The sequence below is a fragment of the Macaca fascicularis genome, chromosome 11, assembly GCF_037993035.2.
Source record: "Macaca fascicularis isolate 582-1 chromosome 11, T2T-MFA8v1.1".
NCBI lineage: Eukaryota > Metazoa > Chordata > Mammalia > Primates > Cercopithecidae > Macaca > Macaca fascicularis.
Window position 1 is genome coordinate 118,776,235 of NC_088385.1, and position 17,301 is coordinate 118,793,535.

The window sequence follows — 17,301 nt, forward strand, 5'->3', positions numbered from 1 at the left end:
ATTACCCTTAAATGTACCCTTAAAACGTACTGATGTACGTTTTAAATGTTTATGGGCCAGTTAGATTTCCTCTTTTGTGAAGTACCTATTAAGTCTTTTGCCCATTTTTTTTTCACTGAATTGTGTCTTTCTTATAGATATATAGGAATTCTTTATATATTTGGATATGAGTCATTTGTCAGCTGTATGTATTACAAAGATCTTCTCTCTCTTTGTGGTTTGCTTGTGTGTTGTGAGCTTTGGATTTTTACTGCCAGGTTAGTGGAACGGTACAATTGCTACCTGAAAAATGGGGGATCTGAACTGCTTTTGATCAGTGGTGGGGGTGGTTCCTCCACTGGTGAGGGTGAATTTGATACTGGTAAGGTGGACCTTATTGGGCCTCTGTCAAGAGTCTGCCACCTCTCAAAGAATTTGAGGGCTGATCTTGTTCTTTTTTGGTTTTCAGGTCGTGGATTCACAGATAAAGTAGATCGACTAAAACTGGCAGAAATTGTGAAGCAGGTGATAGAAGAGCAAACCACGTCCCATGAATCCCAATAATGACAGCTTCAAACTTTGTGGTTTTTTAAATAATTTGAAAAATTATTCTTAAATGTATAAAGTAATTTTATGTAAATTAATAAATCATAATTTCATTTCCACGTTGATTAAAGTTGCTGTATAGATTTAGGGTGCAGGACTTAATAATAGTATAGTTATTGTTTGTTTTTAAGAAAAGCTCACGTCTAGAGATACACTATTACTTTAGGACTGTGTAGTTGTATATTTGTAAGATGACAGATGATGCTGTCAAGCAATATTATTTTATTTGTAATAAAATATACAAAAATCACTTGCCAGCAGTAGATAAAGGACCGACTATACTGACTTTTGTGATTAGTAAACAGCTGAATTAAGGACTCTGGATTCTGGTTTCAATTGCCCTGTGTATTTGTTTTCCACACCATTGCTAGATGAGCTCTACTGCCAAGACATTTTTGTGGCTCAGTCATTGCAGACTGCCTGCTGGAACTCACAGAAGGCACACTTGAGCTTGGGGAGCCAACTCCCATGATGGAAGAAGAAGGAGCTGAGCCCTCATTTCTCCTGTACCTAATTCCTTAGAGAAAAGCAGGAACATTTCCTTTTTGTCATATTTTCAAAAAGGATACTGGTGTGTTTCTTAAATCTAACAGGGTTTTCTTTTGGGTTTATTCTTTTTTTTTTTTTTTTTTTTTTGAGACAGAGTCTCGCTGTTGTCGTGGAAGCTGGAGTGCAGTGGCACTATGTCCGCTCACTGCAACCTCCGTCTCCCAGGTTCCAGCGATTTTCCCTCAGCCTCCTGAGTAGGTGGGATTACAGGTGCCCACCACCATGCCTGGCTAATTTTTGTATTTTTAGTGGAGACAGGGTTTCATCACGTTGGTCAGGCTGGTCTTGAACTCCTGACCTCAGGTGATCTGTCTGCCTTGGCCTCCCAGAGTGCTGGGATTACAGGCATGAGCCACTGTGCCCGGCCTTGGGTTTATTCTTTGTTTGTTTGTTTTGGGATGGAGTCTTGCTCTTGTCACCCAGGGTGGAGTGCAATGGCACAATCTCGGCTCACTGCAACCTCTGTCTCCCAGGTTCAAGTGATTCTCTTGCCTCAGGCTCCCAAGTAGCTGGGATTACAGGTGCCCGCCACCATGCCCAGCTAATTTTTATATTTTTAGTAGAGACAAGGTTTCGCCATGTTGGCCAGGCTGGTCTCGAACTCCTGACCATCCGCCTCAGCCTCTCAAAGTGCTGGGGTTACAGGCGTGAGCCACCAAGCCTGGCCTATTCTTTATATGTTTAACCGGAGCTTCCCTTTCTCCTTCCAGGAGGTCCTGCTTTGTCCTTTCCCCTTCCCTGCAGCCTTCACCAGCTCCATCATTCCTTTTTTCCGTTCCCTGTTCCTCCGGTCCTGTTTTTGGAATAATTTGTCTGAGAAATGTACATATAATTGAAGTGGGACTATTGGATTATCATGTAAGATGATCCAGTTTTGGGTTTTTTTTTTTCATAAGGTTGCCTTGTTTCTCTGTAATATGTCTGCCTGGGTTTTGTGTTGGCATTCTCTGGGCTTTGTTTATCCTGTTTATTACCCTTCATTTTCAGGAAGCACGATTTTGGCCCAGAGAGCAGCTGTTTGAAGGAAAAATAAGGCTAGGTCCTTTTTCAGTTTTCTGTTGTGCGTATGGGTTTCCACAACCAATTTTCATGTGTGTGTGTGTGTGTGAAGCAGTTTTTGGTGGATACTTACTTTGGTACATAGAAAAGCTGGCAGATAGGCTCCACCTCCCAGAGCAGAGGGAGAGGATAGTCATCTGTTATTCAGTTTTTTCTCATCGCATTCTCTTCTATCAGAATTGATCTCACCAGCAACTTATTTTCTAACTCCTCCACTGTGCTGAGTAATTCCTCCACCCTGAGTCTTCAGGATGACATTCGGTTAGTATGCCCAGTATGTGTGTGACTGCCTGTGGGAATAGATGATAAAAACACAAAGTGTCTTAAGAATTACCTTACTACATTGGTTCCTTTTTTTTTTTTGAGATGGAGTCTCGCTCTGTCGCCCAGGCTGGAGTGCAGTGGCGCAATCTCGCCTCACTGCAAGCTCCGCCTTCTGGGTTCACGCCATTCTTCTGCCTCAGTCTCCTGAGTAGCTGGGACTACAGGTGCCTGCCACCACACCCAGCTAATTTCTCTTTGTATTTTTAGTGGAGACGGATTTTCACTGTGTTAGCCAGGATGGTCTTGATCTCCTGACCTCGTGATCCACCCGCCTCGGCCTCCCAAAGTGCTGGGATTACAGGCATGAACCACTGCGCCCGGCCTACATTGGTTCCTTTTTATCTTGGAGAATTTGTAATTAAAAGATATTTTTTGAGGTAAAGTTCACTAATCTTAGGTGACTGGTAACTGTTGTAAATGGATTTCCTTTAAGGAGAATTGAATATATCTCCCCACCTCCCCACCCCCCACCACCAAGATAGAGTCTCGCTCTGTCCCCCAGGCTGGAGTGCAGTGGCTTGATCTCGGCTCACTGCAACCTCCACCTCCCGGGTTCAAGCGATTCTCCTGCCTCAGCCTTCCGAGTAGCTGGGACTACAGGCAGGCACCACCATGCCCAGCTAATTTTTGAGTTTTTAGTAGAGACAGGGTTTCACCATATTGGCCAGGCTGGTCTCGAACTCCTGACCTTGTGATCTGCCCACCTCGGCCTCCCAACCTCATGATCCGCCCACCTCAGCCTCCCAAAGTGCTGGGATTACAGGCATGAGCCACCGCGCCTGACCTGAATACTTTTCATGATGGCAAAAATCTAACAGACAACAGAAAAAAACCCAACGTTTTTTAATTTACTGACCAGAGAACTTGGCTGAGAGTTGAATTAAGTGCCTGTTGTGTTTTTCAATGAAATGTAAATCTTACAGATCGCTTCTTACAGTTAGGAAAACTGCACTAACTTTTGTGTAATATTAGAACAACTGTAGTTTTCCTATCTTAGGGCAGAGGTTCAGTATTCCATGGGGAGAAAAAAACAGTAGTAATTACCTTTGTTACTGTTCTTTTCTTTAGAGGAATCTTCTAGCATATCCAGTATATCCGTAACTTCTTAAAATTGTGACTTGGGTGTCTTCTAAAAAGGCTCAGGATGATTTTTTTTTTCCTTCAGTGTATGCTGAATTTTAGGTGCGATGGAAAAGGTATCCAAAGTGATCCTTCCTTTGACTCTGAGCATCTGTTGCCCATGTTTCAGTTACTTCAAGCTGAATTCATGTGACCCTTAATATAAGTGCTGTGTCCAGACACATCCAAATGAGCACCAAGCTGGAAGTTTGTGAACACTCTGGAGGATGCCCCAGCTGTTGTAACGCAACAGCATGCCTTGAAAAAAAACAGTAGCTCCCAAGGGACTCAGCATGGCTTGGTCTTCGAAGTGGAGTTTTGTTTGTGTATTCCTAGTCCAGCAGTAAATTCTACTTTAACATAACCGTCAGGTTTGCTACTCGAAATTTGCACGTAACTGGAAGTGAAACAGTATCTTTCTCATATTTTTTGGCCTAACACCTACACCTGTGGAAACAACACTGTAAAAACAATTCTTATAAAGCAGCAGGTTATGCTCTCCTGTTTGCCTACATGATTTATTAACCTTCTGCTTATTAAAGCCATTACTTGTCAAATATTTTTAGACTTTACCACAGTTATAAAAGTCAGCTTGATGTAGTAAAAAACACTTGTATCTCTCTAATGTATGAACATAGGAGAATGCCAGTCTGAATTTATTGTTTGAAACATAGATAAGGCTCAGCGCGGTGGCTCATGCATGTAATCCCAGCACTTTGGGAAGCCGAGGCAGGCGGATCACCTTAGGTCAGGAGTTCAAGACCAGCCTGGCCAACATGGCGAAACGCCGTCTCTACTAAAAATACAAAAATTAGCCAGGTGTGGTGGCACATGCCTGTAATCCGAGCTGCTTGAGAGGCAGAGGCAGGAGAATTGCTTGAACCCGGGAGGCAGAGGTTGCAGTGAGTGGAGATCGCCCCACTGCACTCCAGCCTGGGTGACAGAGCGAGACTGCATCTCAGAAATAAATAAATTAAAATTAAAAAAGACGTGATCCTGCTATGTTGCCCAGGTTAGACTCAAGTTTCTGGGCTCAAGCACTCCTCTTGCCTCAGCCTTCTAAGTAGCTGGGACTACAGGAGCAAACCACTGTGCCTGGCAGGAATTACTCTTTAAAAAGAGTTTATGTTGCTTGTATTCATTTGAGAAAAAACGAGTTGAAGAAATGGTAATTGTTGGTCAAAGAAGCCAAAAGATTTAAATCAGGTCTTGTGTGTGGGTATGTGTGTGTGCATGTATTTATTGAAGAAAATATGTTTCAATTTGAGAATCAGAAAATTGGATACTTCATTTTAATTGTTTATTTAAAGTAGAATGTTCTATTTTTGAATCTTCTTTTATCCCACCAAATGGCTTAACCTAATTTGCCCTATTTTGGTTAAGACACAGGGAAACACCCTAAAATCTGTGATAATTTTCAAAATATAATTTTAAGAAGCTTTGTGCTTACATAAATCACAAGAAGTACAGCTGGAAATCATTTCACTTTTCTTGCTGTAAATTTTTTTAGTGGGTTTGTGACAGTATAAATTTTCTTGCTAGATGCTACTGATACATTGTATTATCTGTATTAGGAATTAAGGAATAATGAATAAATTGATCTGTTCTCATGCTGTTACCTAAGATCTGGTACCATTACATTCCTTTCTGTAGTCATATCTCATATTTGAAAGTCTCTTGTTGTAAATATTTGACTTGCTGTAAAATTATGCAAGATAAAAAATGTAGAGCTTTATTTTTCTTCATCTAGAATGCACAGAATAACTGCATAAGGAATGGGTGCATAGGGCTTCTTTTCCTTTTTTTTTTTGAGACGGAGTCTCGCTCTGTCGCCCAGGCTGGAGTGCTGTGGCCGGATCTCAGCTCACTGCAAGCTCCGCCTCCCGGGTTCCCGCCATTCTCCTGCCTCAGCCTCCCGAGTAGCTGGGACCACAGGCGCCGCCACCTCGCCCGGCTAATTTTTTGTGTTTTTAGTAGAGACGGGGTTTCGCCGTGTTAGCCAGGATGGTCTCGATCTCCTGACCTTGTGATCCGCCCGTCTCGGCCTCCCAAAGTGCTGGGATTACAGGCTTGAGCCACCGCGCCCGGCCTCTTTTCCTTTTAAATTTGTACTGCTAAATACACCAAGGAAACTGACATGAAAACCAAATTCAAGGACTTCCACAGACATTTCAGATCGATTTTAGTTCCAAACCGAAGAAATCTTTTAAAAGTTCTTCTATAGCCCAGTTTTCTTTTCTTGATGAAATGTTCACTAGACATCTGGTTAGTCAGCTTTTATTTTGACCCCACAGTATTTTTTGAGACGGAGTCTCACTCTGTTGCCCAAGTTGGAGTACAATGGCGTGATCTCGGCTTACTGTAACCTACGCCTCCTGGGTTCAAGCAATTCTTCTGCCTCAGCTTCCTGAGTAGCTGAGATTACAGGCACGCTCCACCACGCCCTGCTACTTTTTGCATTTTTAGTAGAGACGGGGTTTCACCATGCTGGCCAGGCTGGTCTTGAACTCCCGACCTCAGGTGATCCAGCTGCCTCAGCCTCCCAAAGTGCTGGGATTACAGGGGTGAGCCACTGTGCCCGGACCCCACAGTTTGTTTTCATATTAGGGCAGTTGGAGGAACTGAACTTTGATCCTGATCCTTTATATACCCCCATGGTGAAACTGAGCCCATTTTACTTAACATGTAATATATCTGTGCTTTAGGAAAACTTGATAGAGAAGATTATATGCAGATATAAAATATCTAAATTCATTTGTTATGAACCGGCAATAATGAGGGAAAACTTGGACATACACATACGGATTTTCTTGAATTAAAGCGAAAAAAAAACCAGACACTGACAAAGGAGAGTTGAACTGAGAAATGGTACCCTGAAAACTGCAAAAATGAGGGAAAGAGGCAGTGGGCCACAAAGAACTTTGTCCTTTTCAGAGCTCCCCAGAGAAGCCCTGTCCCCTTCCCCCCACCCCCTGCCAGAATGTTGGGTTTCAAAGAATGAGCAGATTAACGGATATCAAGTTGTGTGGCCTGAGCTGAGGATAAAGAATAATTTGCCTGAGTTACAGTACTGGCTGGATCACTACAGGCCTTCTGCTTGGAATATCTCTCCATGAAGGTAAAAGGAATATAACTAAGGAAGATTACAGTTGTTGCCGTTGGAAGGAAGACATACTAAAGAAACTGCCGAAGGCCAGGAGAGAAGCAGGAAGAGAAACACAGCTTGAAGTTATCTGTAAGACTCAGAATTGGGCAAGAACTGCCAGTGAGGGAGCCAGTGTAGATCTGAGACTAACATCTGAGCCTCCAAAGGTTTGTGTGCGAGGGGGAGCTCTGCTGATGGATATAGGCCCAGAATCATTAACTGATTTATTTGGGCCATGTCAGTGCTGGCATTATTAAAAGACTCTGCCAACATCCTGCTGTATCTATGGAAAAGCCAAGTGGCCTTGGAAGAGGTTAAGATAAAGTTCCAAACTTGGGCTCCACAGAAGTGGAACTTGAGAATGGGGCTAGTACCCGGACCTTCATGTATCAGGTTAGAGATTTTGCTGCTTTTGGTGATTTTTGTGCCAAGCATGCACTGTCACCTGGGATCAATCTATTACTCTTTCTATGAAATAATTATTCCAAAGAGGCTGACAGTCCAGGGAGGAGATAGCTCAGTGGAAGGACTGTCCTACTTGCTATTTATGCAAGGCCAGAAGCACTTGGTTCACCTGAAGGTGAAGAGAAGCCATTTTGTGAATAACTTTCCAGTCTACAGTTACCACAATGGCATCCTGGGGCAAGAATCGCCTTTCATCTCACATGACTGCCACTATGAAGGCTACATAGAAGGAGTGTCAGGTTCTTTTGTTTCTGTCAACACCTGTGCAGGTCTCAGGGGCATCCTGATTAAGGAGGAAAAATCTTACAGCATTGAGCCCATGGACTCTTCAAGACGGTTTGAACATGTGTTATACACCATGGCACATGAAACGCGAGTCTCCTGTGGTGTCACTTCCAGAGACAGCCATGTGGTGTCCACTAGCTGGCAACAAGGGAGCAGGAAGCCTCATGATCTACAGGCGCTGTCCTACTTGTGGTCACACACCAAGTACGTGGAGATATTTGTTGTGGTCAACAACCAGCGGTTCCAGATGTGGGGCAGTAACATCAATGAGACGGTCCAGAGAGTAGTGGATGTCATTGCTCTGGCCAACGGCTTCACTAGGGGAATAAACACAGAGGTGGTGCTGGCCGGAATGGAGATTTGGACCGAGGGGGACCTAATAGATGTCGCAGTGGACTTGCAAATCACACTCAGGAATTTCAATCGCTGGAGACAAGAGATGCTCTTCCGTCGTGCGAAGCACGATGTTGCCCACATGATCGTCGGGCATCATCCTGGACAGAATACGGGCCAGGCCTTTCTCAGTGGTGCCTGCTCAAGCGGTTTTGCGGCGGCTGTTGAATCCTTCCATCATGAAGATATGCTGTTGTTTGCAGCCCTGATGGTCCATGAGCTCGGGCACAACCTGGGTATTCAGCACGACCACTCGGCCTGCTTTTGCAGAGAGAAGCACTTTTGCCTCATGCATGAAAATATCACAAAAGAAAGTGGCTTCAGCAACTGCAGCTCTGACTACTTCCACCAGTTCCTTCGAGAACACAAAGGGGCCTGCCTATTTAACAAGCCACGGCCCAGGGGCCGCAAGCGTAGGGATTCTGCCTGTGGAAATGGCGTGGTGGAGGACACGGAGGAGTGTGACTGTGGTTCTGCCTGTCACCTCGACCCATGCTGTGATCCCACATGTACTCTGAAGGAGCATGCTGAGTGCAGCCATGGCCTCTGCTGTCTGGACTGCACTTTCAGAAGGAAGGGGTTTTTATGCCGTCCTACTCAGGATGAGTGTGACCTCCCAGAATATTGTGACGGTAGCTCTGCAGAATGCCCTGCAGACAGCTACAAGCAAGATGGCACGTTGTGTGATAGAATTCACTATTGCTCTGGGGGTCAGTGTAAGAACCCTGATAACCAATGTGTGAATATATATGGGTACCCTGCAAGATCTGCCCCGGAAGACTGTTACATTTCAATGAATACCAGAGGAGACCGGTTTGGAAACTGTGGCCATCCCACTGAGGATCAGCAAACATATGTTACATGTTCAGATGATAATGTATTTTGTGGGAAACTCATATGTACAGGTGTTCAATCCTTACCACGAGTCAAAGCTCAACATACAGTGATCCAGGTCCCTCATGACAATGACTGGTGCTGGAGCATGGATGCCGATAACATTACTGATACCCCTGATAATGGCAACGTGCACGTCGGCACTTCTTGTGCCCCAAACAAAGTCTGCACGGATTACTCCTGCGTTCATCACTCCATACTCCTGTATGACTGCAGACCGGAGGAATCGTGTCATGGGAAAGGAGTTTGCAACAATTTAAGGCACTGCCATTGTGAGTCTGGTTTTGCTCCTCCTGACTGTAAAAATCCAGGAAATGGAGGCAGTGTGGACAGTGGCCCCCCGGGAATGCAAGTTACCAACAACAGTGAAAGTGGTAGTGAAAGTATTGCTCGTGGTCAAAGTCTGAGACAAGACGTAGACTATAAACTGGTAGTGTTACTAGTCCCTTTGTTTCTTGTACTATTATTGTGCTCTCTACTTACAATATCCTACCTCTGCTCTGAAGTTCAGACAGCAGTGGCTGAAGTAGAGGAGTCATCAACAGAGACAACACTGGAATCAGAGTTGACTTCAGCAGATCTAGTCCCAATAGCAGAAGAAATCCTACCACCAGGTGAGGAGGCCCCACCACCAGGAGAGGAAGCTCCACAACCAGGAGAGGAAACTCTACCACCAGGAGAGGAAGCTCCACAACCAGGAGAGGAAACTCTACCACCAGGAGAGGCCCCACCAGCAGCAGAGGCCCCACCAGCAGCAGAGGCACCACCACCAGAGGCTGCACCACCACCAGAGGCTGCCCCACCACCAGAGGCTGCCCCAGCACCTGAGGCTGCGCCAGCACCAGAGGCTGCTGCCCCACCACAGGCCCCGCCACCAGAGGCTGCCCCTCCACCAGAGGCCCCACCAGCACAGTAGGCCCCTCCACCAGAGGCCCAGAAAGAGCCCACACCAAAAGAGGAAGCAGGTAAAAGACAGGGAAGGCTAAAAGAGAAGAGTGAAGGATGAAGCCAAATATCTCAAACATGTCAGGCATTGAGTGGGAATAAGAAGCTCATAGAAGCAAATGTGAAGTGAGAATTGGTGTCTTCAGAGGCTGTGACTAGACTATGTAATCTGTAGAAACATACTAATGTACGAAGAGGGATTTCCCGACATACGGTATTCATTGTAAACTCATATTTTCATACATAAAATCATATATAAAATATTCTTTATTTCTGTTTTTTCATGTTTCATGAAATAATTTTAGCTCTTCTCATGGGTCTTTGCTATTAATGTCTTGTTTCAGTTGGGCCAGTTTCTGAGTCACCCAGTTTGCTTTTCAGGGCATATAAACTTTCATTCACATGATCTGACATAATGTATTATCAATTATCCATGCCTGCATTGTTGTGACTAGGTTATTCATCCCAGTAATAGTGACCCATTATGTTACGAATGTTATTATAATGATTGAATGTTCTAATAAGCCCTGTCTGCTTCTATTCAATAAATACAGGTGATTTTAAATAAAAGTTTTTTCCCACATGAATCATCACTCCAGACTCCAAGCAGCCTAGTGCTTGGGATCCTTTATTTTGGGGCTCTATGAAAGGGGGTAAACCTGATCCAGGGACATCTCACACACTCCGTTTGGGTGTATGGAGGAGGGAAGGCAACCTAGGCAGTATGTGAAGTACATTGTAAAGTGTAAAGTGCTGAGTTCACATTTGAAGTATTTATTTCTTCATTTTTTTTTTGTCTTAATGATTCTACTGAAGTTCCTTTTTCCTTTATTGACAATTTATAGGAACATCTTGAATTACACGTAACAGAACTTTTTTTTTTTCCCTTTGAGACAGACTCCCACTCTGTTGCCCAGTCTGCAGTGCAGTGGCGCGATCTTGGCTCACTGCAAGCTCCACCTCCCGGTTCACGCCATTCTCCTGCCTCAGCCTCCCAAGTAGCTGGGACTACAGGTGCCTGCCACCACTCCCGGCTAATTTCTTTTTGTACTTTTAGTAGAGGTGGGGTTTCGCTGTGTTAGCCAGGATAGTCTCGATCTCCTGACCTTGTGATCCGCCCACCTCAGCCTCCCAAAGCGCTGGGATTACAGGCATGAGCCACTGCGCCTGGCCAGTAACAGAATTTTCAGTATGGTAGTCATTTCTCTGTGAAGTAAGGACATAGTAAGTATAACAGTAACATTCTCCATTCTGTGCCAGGCCCAGTGCTAAACACCTTACATTCACTGTCTTCATTTAATCCTCCCAACTGCCCTGTGAAACCTCCAACTTGTACATGAGGAAACAGAGACTGAAGAGTTTGCTCTAGTGCTAGACAGTAAGTGGTGGGACCTGCATCCCTCCCCAGGAATGAGTGAATCTACTGCCTCATGAGCCTTTTCCTTCAGTTAAAAAAAAAAAAAGGCCGGGCACAGTGGCTCACACCTCTAATCCCAGCAATTTTTAGGAGGCCGAAGTGGGCAGATCACCTGAGGTCAAGAGTTCAAGACCAGCCTGGCCAACATGGTGAAACTCTGTCTCTACTAAAAATACAAAAATTAGCCCGGAGTGGTGGCAGGCGCCTGTAATCCCGGCTGAGGCAAGAGAATCGCTTGAACCCAGGAGGCCAGGGTTGCAGTGAGCAGAGATCGCGCCATCACACTCCAGCCTGGGGGACAAGAGCAAGACTTTGTCTCAAAAAAAAAAAAAAAAAAAAAAAAAGTGAGGGAAAAGACATGTCCTTAACTTCCCAGAACACGGCTTTATCTTCAGTGACTCTAATGAAACCAAAGTCGTACAAATAAATGTCGATCCTATCATGAACCTATGGCATTGTGTAGTCATTACGGATTAAAGTCTCTTCCCCTACTACATCCTGACAGATGGCTGGCAATAAGGTTGGCATCTTATTTAGCTTTGAGGGCCCAGCTCATGGTAGGTGCTCAATAAGTGTTGGCCAAGTCAATGACTTAACCAGAGCCAACCTCAAAATATGGGGGATTGCTAGTCTCTAGGCATGGCACATGCAAAATCTTTCTCAGGTACAACAGAGCTACAGAATGAGCAAATGTTCTGTCTCAGGGAAGGTCCTGAGCATCAGTCCCCAAGCATACACTTGCCGAGCCTCTCTTCTAAATGCCTACTCTATGCGCGATAACAGAGCAAACCAAAGGATAACACCTGCTGTCTGCTTTCAAGAAGCTTATGTTAGTTACTCTAAGTGGAATGAAAACTTCAAAGCAAAATCCGAAACAAAGTTTTCAGTTGTGGATATGTGACTACAAGGAAAACAGGTAGGAAAACCAGGTCACAAGTTCTCAGGTCTGATTCTGATAATCAAATCCAGGATAAATTTTATGCCAAAAGATCAAAATTCACAGTGAGAGACCATGGTATCAGGCTGGGTGTGGGAACTCACGCCTGTAATCATAGCGCACTTTGGGAGGCCAAGGTAAGAGGATGGCTTGAATCCAGGACTTTGAGACCTGTCTGAGCAACATAAAAAAATTTACCGGCCGGGCGCGGTGGCTCAAGCCTGTAATCCCAGCACTTTGGGAGGCCGAGACGGGCGGATCACGAGGTCAGGAGATCGAGACCATCCTGGCTAATATGGTGAAACCCCGTCTCTACTAAAAATACAAAAAACTAGCCGGGCGAGGTGGTGGGCGCCTGTAGTCCCAGCTACTCGGGAGGCTGAGGCAGGAGAATGGCGTAAACCCGCGAGGCGGAGCTTGCAGTGAGCTGAGATCCGGCCACTGCACTCCAGCCTGGGCGACAAAGCGAGACTCCGTCTCAAAAAAAAAAAAAAAATTTACCAAGAAAATTTAAAAAAATTAGCTGGGCATGCTGGTGTGCACCTGTAGTCCCAGCTACTTCAGAGGCTGAGGCGAGAAGCTCCCTTGAGCCTAGGAGTTAGAGGCTGTAGTGGACCACAATCGCACTACCACACTCCAGCCTGGGCAACAGAGTGAGATTCTGGTTCAAAATAAAAACGCAAGAACCCATGCTATCAGTCGGTGGGCACTTGAGAGTTTTGAGGACAAAAGTGAAACTGTATAACTAAAGTTCTCTAAATGTAAACTTGTATTAGAGACTTCTGCAAAAGATGTGAAGATGTGTGCTGAAAAGCACTTGTACAGAGAACTGGGGAGTTACAGAAGGGGTAACCCTCATAGAGGGCATGCTGATGGTGACTGTAATAAAAGAATGAGCATCACATATTTAAAGCATCAAGGATAAGGGAATCATGACATAAATCATGATTTATACATAGGATGATTATTCTTGGCTGATTTAATAGAACTCTTTAAGGACCATAAGGCAAGTAGATAATTGGGAATCAACACATAAGGCCAACAGCATTTCACAGCATTGGACAAAGAAGTTAAGAAATTTGGCAAAGAAGGAGTTTTTTTGTAATAGACTTTTAGGATTTTAGTTGCTTATCTTTATGACTGATTTGAGCTTCAGGGTTACAAGACCATGTTGAAGATGAGAAACCGAGATAAGAACAAGTGTTTGGTTTTTATTCTTTTCTTTTGAGACAGGGTCTAGTTCTGTTGCCCAGGCTGGAGTGCAGTGGCATGATCATGGCTCACTGCAGCCTCAAACTCCTGGGCTCAAGCAGTCCTCCTGCTGGAGTTTCTCAAACAGCTAGGACTACAGGCACATGCCACCATGCCTGAGTAATTTTTTTAAAAAATTCTTCTTAGGGCCGGGCACGGTAGTTTACGCCTGTAATCCCAGCACTTTGGGAGGCCGAGGCAGGTGGATCACTTGAGGTCAGGAGTTCTAGACCAGTCTGGCCAACATGGTGAAACCCCGTCTCTATCAAAAATATAAAGAATTAGCCAGGTATGGTGGTGCATGCCTGTAATCCTAGCTACTCAGGAGGCTGAGGCAGGAGAATCACTTGAACCCGGGAGGCGAAAGTTGCAATGAGCCGAAATCATGCCACTGCACTCCAGTCTGGGTGACAGAATGAGACTCCATCTCAAAAAAAAAAAAAATTCTTCTTAGACATGGAGATCTCAGCATGTAACACAGGCTGGTCTCAAACTCCTGGCCTCAAGTGATCCTCCTGTCTTGGCCTCCCAAAGTGCTGGGATTACAGGTATAAGCCACCGTGCCTTGCCCAAAACAGGTATTTGAATAGATGTTCTCAGAAATGATGTTAGGAAATTGGATATATTTATAAACTCTCACATGAATTGTTACTTTTTTATATTTTTCGTAGATATGAGATTTCACCATGTTGGCCAGGCTGGTCTTGAACTCCTGTGCTGAAGCAATCTGCCTGCCTCGGCCTCCCAAAGTGCTGGGATTACAGGTGTGAACTACCACGCCCAGCCACAAGATCTGTGTTTTAGAAAAGTAATTCTGGAGCTGGGAGGGGATTTTGTAAAATCCAGAGAGCCAGAGGCAGGGGAAGAGTTAGGAGGATGATGACCATTCAAGTGAGAGAAGGCAAGGGTGCAGGCAGTGGGAATGGAGAGAAGTGAACTGGTTTTTAAGATATTCTGGAGAATGGTAAGAAACTTTCTGTCCAGTATGTTCTTCTCCACTGCATTTTTTTTTTTTTTTTTTTTTTTTTTTAGAGCAGGTTCTCTGAAAAAGCCTGTTGCCTAGGCAGGGGTGCAGTGGTGCAATCCTAAACCTGAGAGAGATATGAGTGAAGGAGGAACAGAGAGGCTCAGGCATAGCACCAAGGGCCCACCTGAGGCTGGAGCTCAGAAACTAGTTTGTGCAGCCAGTTCGCACGGCTGAGTAATTTGGTCAGCAGTGCTGGAAAGCCTAGACATGCAGGCATAGAAAACCTGTGCCTGGGTTGATTTAGGATGGAGAACTGGCCAACCAGCCACCACAGAAGGTCAGAAGGAGAGAGATGGCTCTCTGACCCTTTGTCCTTCCTCCTGGCTGGCATGAGAATGTGATAGCAGGAGGTGAGGCAGCCAAGACGGACCACGAGGTGAGAGTGGAAATGAAAAGTCACAGCAGAGCAACATGCTAGAAAGAGCTGGAGTCCCTGATACCACAGAGTCACATCACACAGTGCCCCAGACCACATACCTGGGCTTTTATGTGCAAGAGAAGGAAACTTCCAGCTTGTTTTTTTTTTTTTTTAGGTTTTCTACTGCTTGAAGCCAAAACAACTCTAATAAAAGCTGAACTGAGTAGAAAAGAAGTAAAACCAGGAAGGGGCTGATAAAGAGAAGACCAGAGACCAGAGGGCTGACTCTTACCCTGTTGGTCCAGAAGCAGGTTTAGAGGGAGTGGGGTAGAATAGAGGAAGGCTGTAATCAAAGGGGGAATTTCAGCATTCTAGATTTCAGAAGCAGCACAGTTCCCAAGAAAAAGTGGTTAAATTCTTTGTTTTTCATTTTTGTTGTTGTTGTTTTGAGACAAAGTCTCGTTTTGTTGCCCAGGCTGGAGGGCAGTGGCACAATCTCGGCTCTCTACAACCTCTGCCTCCCGGGTTCAAGTGATTCTCCTGCCTCAGCCTCCTGAGTAGCTGGGATTATAGACGTGCACCACCATGCCCAGTTGATTTTTGTGTTTTTAGTAGAGATGGGATTTTACCATGTTGGCCAGACTGGTCTTAAACTCCTGACCTCAAGCAATCCACCCACCTCAGCCTCCCAAAGTGCTGGGATTACAGGCGTGAGCCACCATGCCCGACCTTGTTTTTTTGAGACGGACTCTCACTCTGTTGCCTAGGCTGGAGTGCAGTGGCGCGATCTCTGCTCACTGCAACCTCCGCCTCCTGGGTTCAAGCGATTCTCTTGTCTCAGCCTCCTGAGTAGCTAGGATTACAGGTGTGCGTCACCACATCTGGCTAATTTTTTTTTTTGTATTTTCAGTAGAGACAGGGTTTCACCATGTTGGTCAGGCTGGTCTCGACCTCTGGCTAATTTCGTGTATTTTTAGTAGAGATGGGGTTTTACCATTTTAGCCAGGATGGTCTCAATCTCTTGATCTTGTGATCTGCCCACCTTGGTCTCCGAAAGTGCTGGGATTATAGGTGTGAGCCACTGCGCCTGGCTGTTTTTTTGTTTTGTTTTGTTTAGACAGGGTCTTGCTCTGTTGCCCAGGCTGGAGTGCAGTGGTGTGATCATGGCTCACTGCAGGCTCAGCCACTTGGACTCATGTGATCCTCCCACCTCAGCCTCCCGAGTAGCTAGAACTACAGGTGCATGTGATTGTGCCCAGATAATTTTTTTTTTTTTTTTTTTTTTTTGAGACGGAGTTTCACGTTTGTTGCCCAGGCTAGAGTGCAATGGCACGATCTTGGCTCACTGCAACTTCCACCTCCCAGTGACTCTTTTGCCTCAGCCTCCTGAGTAGCTGTGATTACAGGCACATGCCACCATGCCGGGCTAATTTTTTAATATTTTTAGTAGAGACAGGGTTTCACCATGTTGGCCAGGATGGTCTTGAACTCCTGACCTCAGGTGATCCACCTGCCTCGGCCTCCCAAAGTGCTGGGATTACAGGCGTGAGCCACTGAGCCTGGCTGTGCCCGGATAATTTTTAAATTTCTGCAGATATGGGGTCTCATTATGTGCTCAGGCTGGTCTTGAACTCCTGGGCTCAAACGACCCTCCCACCTCGGTCTCCCAAAGTGCTGGGATTACAGGCCTCAGTCACTGTGCCCTGCCTTGGTGGTTAAATTCTAATTACAGTACTCATGGCAGCTCATCATTGATTGAGAATTTAGGATGCACTGAGCAATCACTGTGCTAAGCAAGTGCTTCCCATGGATAACTCTCCGCCAGATCCCAAGGAGGAAGGCACTACCATTAGCTCTCATTTAATGATGAGGAAAGTAAGATCTGGAGAAGCTAAACCATGTGCCCAAGACACTCAGCCCCCTAGTGGTGCTTGGAGTTTGACTCGAGAGCCAGAGCATGGCCTGCTAGGACATACTGCTGCCCAAGTGTTCCCCTCTGCCTTCCTGATTACCCTCCATTCTCCCACCGCCACCCTAGTCCCCCAAAGTAAAACAGAATGAATAGCTCACCCGCAGCGACTCTCCCGGGAGAAGGAATGAGAACTCCGCCCATGTCGAAAATCACTGCTCTATAGGTGCTGCCTCCAAGGTGCGTCCATCGGTGGGACCCCTGGTGCCTGCGCTGGATGTGTTTCAGGAAGGCTGTCCTCCACGCCCACTGGAGACAGGAGGACTGGAAACAGCTCCTTACACACATGGTGAAGCCGAGGCTGTGTGGGAAGAAGGCACAGGGCGTGACGTGCCTGCACTGCCTCCCACGCAGGCCTCCATCCTGGAGTCAGAGGGGCCAGCCAGACATCTCTAACCCATCTCCAACAGGCACTTCGAATCACACCCACAACTGACCTCAGTGTCTCCTCCCTCCCTGGCTACTCGGTCAAGGGCTCCATCGCCCACTCGGCTGCCCAAGCTAGAAAGCTGGGACTCACCCGACTTTCCGCAGTCTCAACCTCACCACATCCCATCTAGTTCTGTGCTGTCAAATCTT

General features: G+C 45.7%; 2 protein-coding genes and 1 long non-coding RNA gene across 14 annotated transcripts in view; 2 read left to right on the forward strand and 1 right to left on the reverse strand.

Annotated features, from left to right (window-relative positions):
• MAPKAPK5 (MAPK activated protein kinase 5) overlaps positions 1 to 1,203 on the forward strand; it is a 51,390-nt gene extending 50,187 nt beyond the window's left edge. For 8 of the 12 annotated variants that reach the window (XM_065525259.1, XM_065525260.1, XM_065525261.1 and 5 more), the window contains one exon: positions 449 to 907. In XM_065525259.1, coding sequence (XP_065381331.1) covers positions 449 to 543 — 95 coding nt within the window. In that variant the 3' untranslated portion in view covers positions 544 to 907. Of the gene's footprint in view, positions 1 to 448; positions 908 to 1,000 lie in introns of those variants that run through there. The other 4 variants (XR_012420688.1, XR_012420689.1, XR_012420687.1 and 1 more) reach the window with 2 other exon arrangements.
• Positions 1,204 to 4,573: 3,370 nt separating this feature from the next.
• LOC102117847 (disintegrin and metalloproteinase domain-containing protein 1a) lies at positions 4,574 to 10,333 on the forward strand. The gene has a single exon (XM_065525257.2). It carries the CDS (start codon positions 7,017 to 7,019, stop codon positions 9,732 to 9,734), a length of 2,718 nt encoding a protein of 905 aa, XP_065381329.1. The 5' UTR covers positions 4,574 to 7,016; the 3' UTR covers positions 9,735 to 10,333.
• A 467-nt stretch (positions 10,334 to 10,800) lies between these two features.
• On the reverse strand, positions 10,801 to 16,968 carry LOC123567584 (uncharacterized). Its single transcript, XR_006690627.3, has 2 exons — positions 16,824 to 16,968; positions 10,801 to 10,969 (listed from the first exon to the last, which is right to left on the reverse strand). It is a non-coding gene; the product is annotated as an uncharacterized lncRNA (long non-coding RNA).
• Between the last annotated feature and the right edge of the window lie 333 nt (positions 16,969 to 17,301).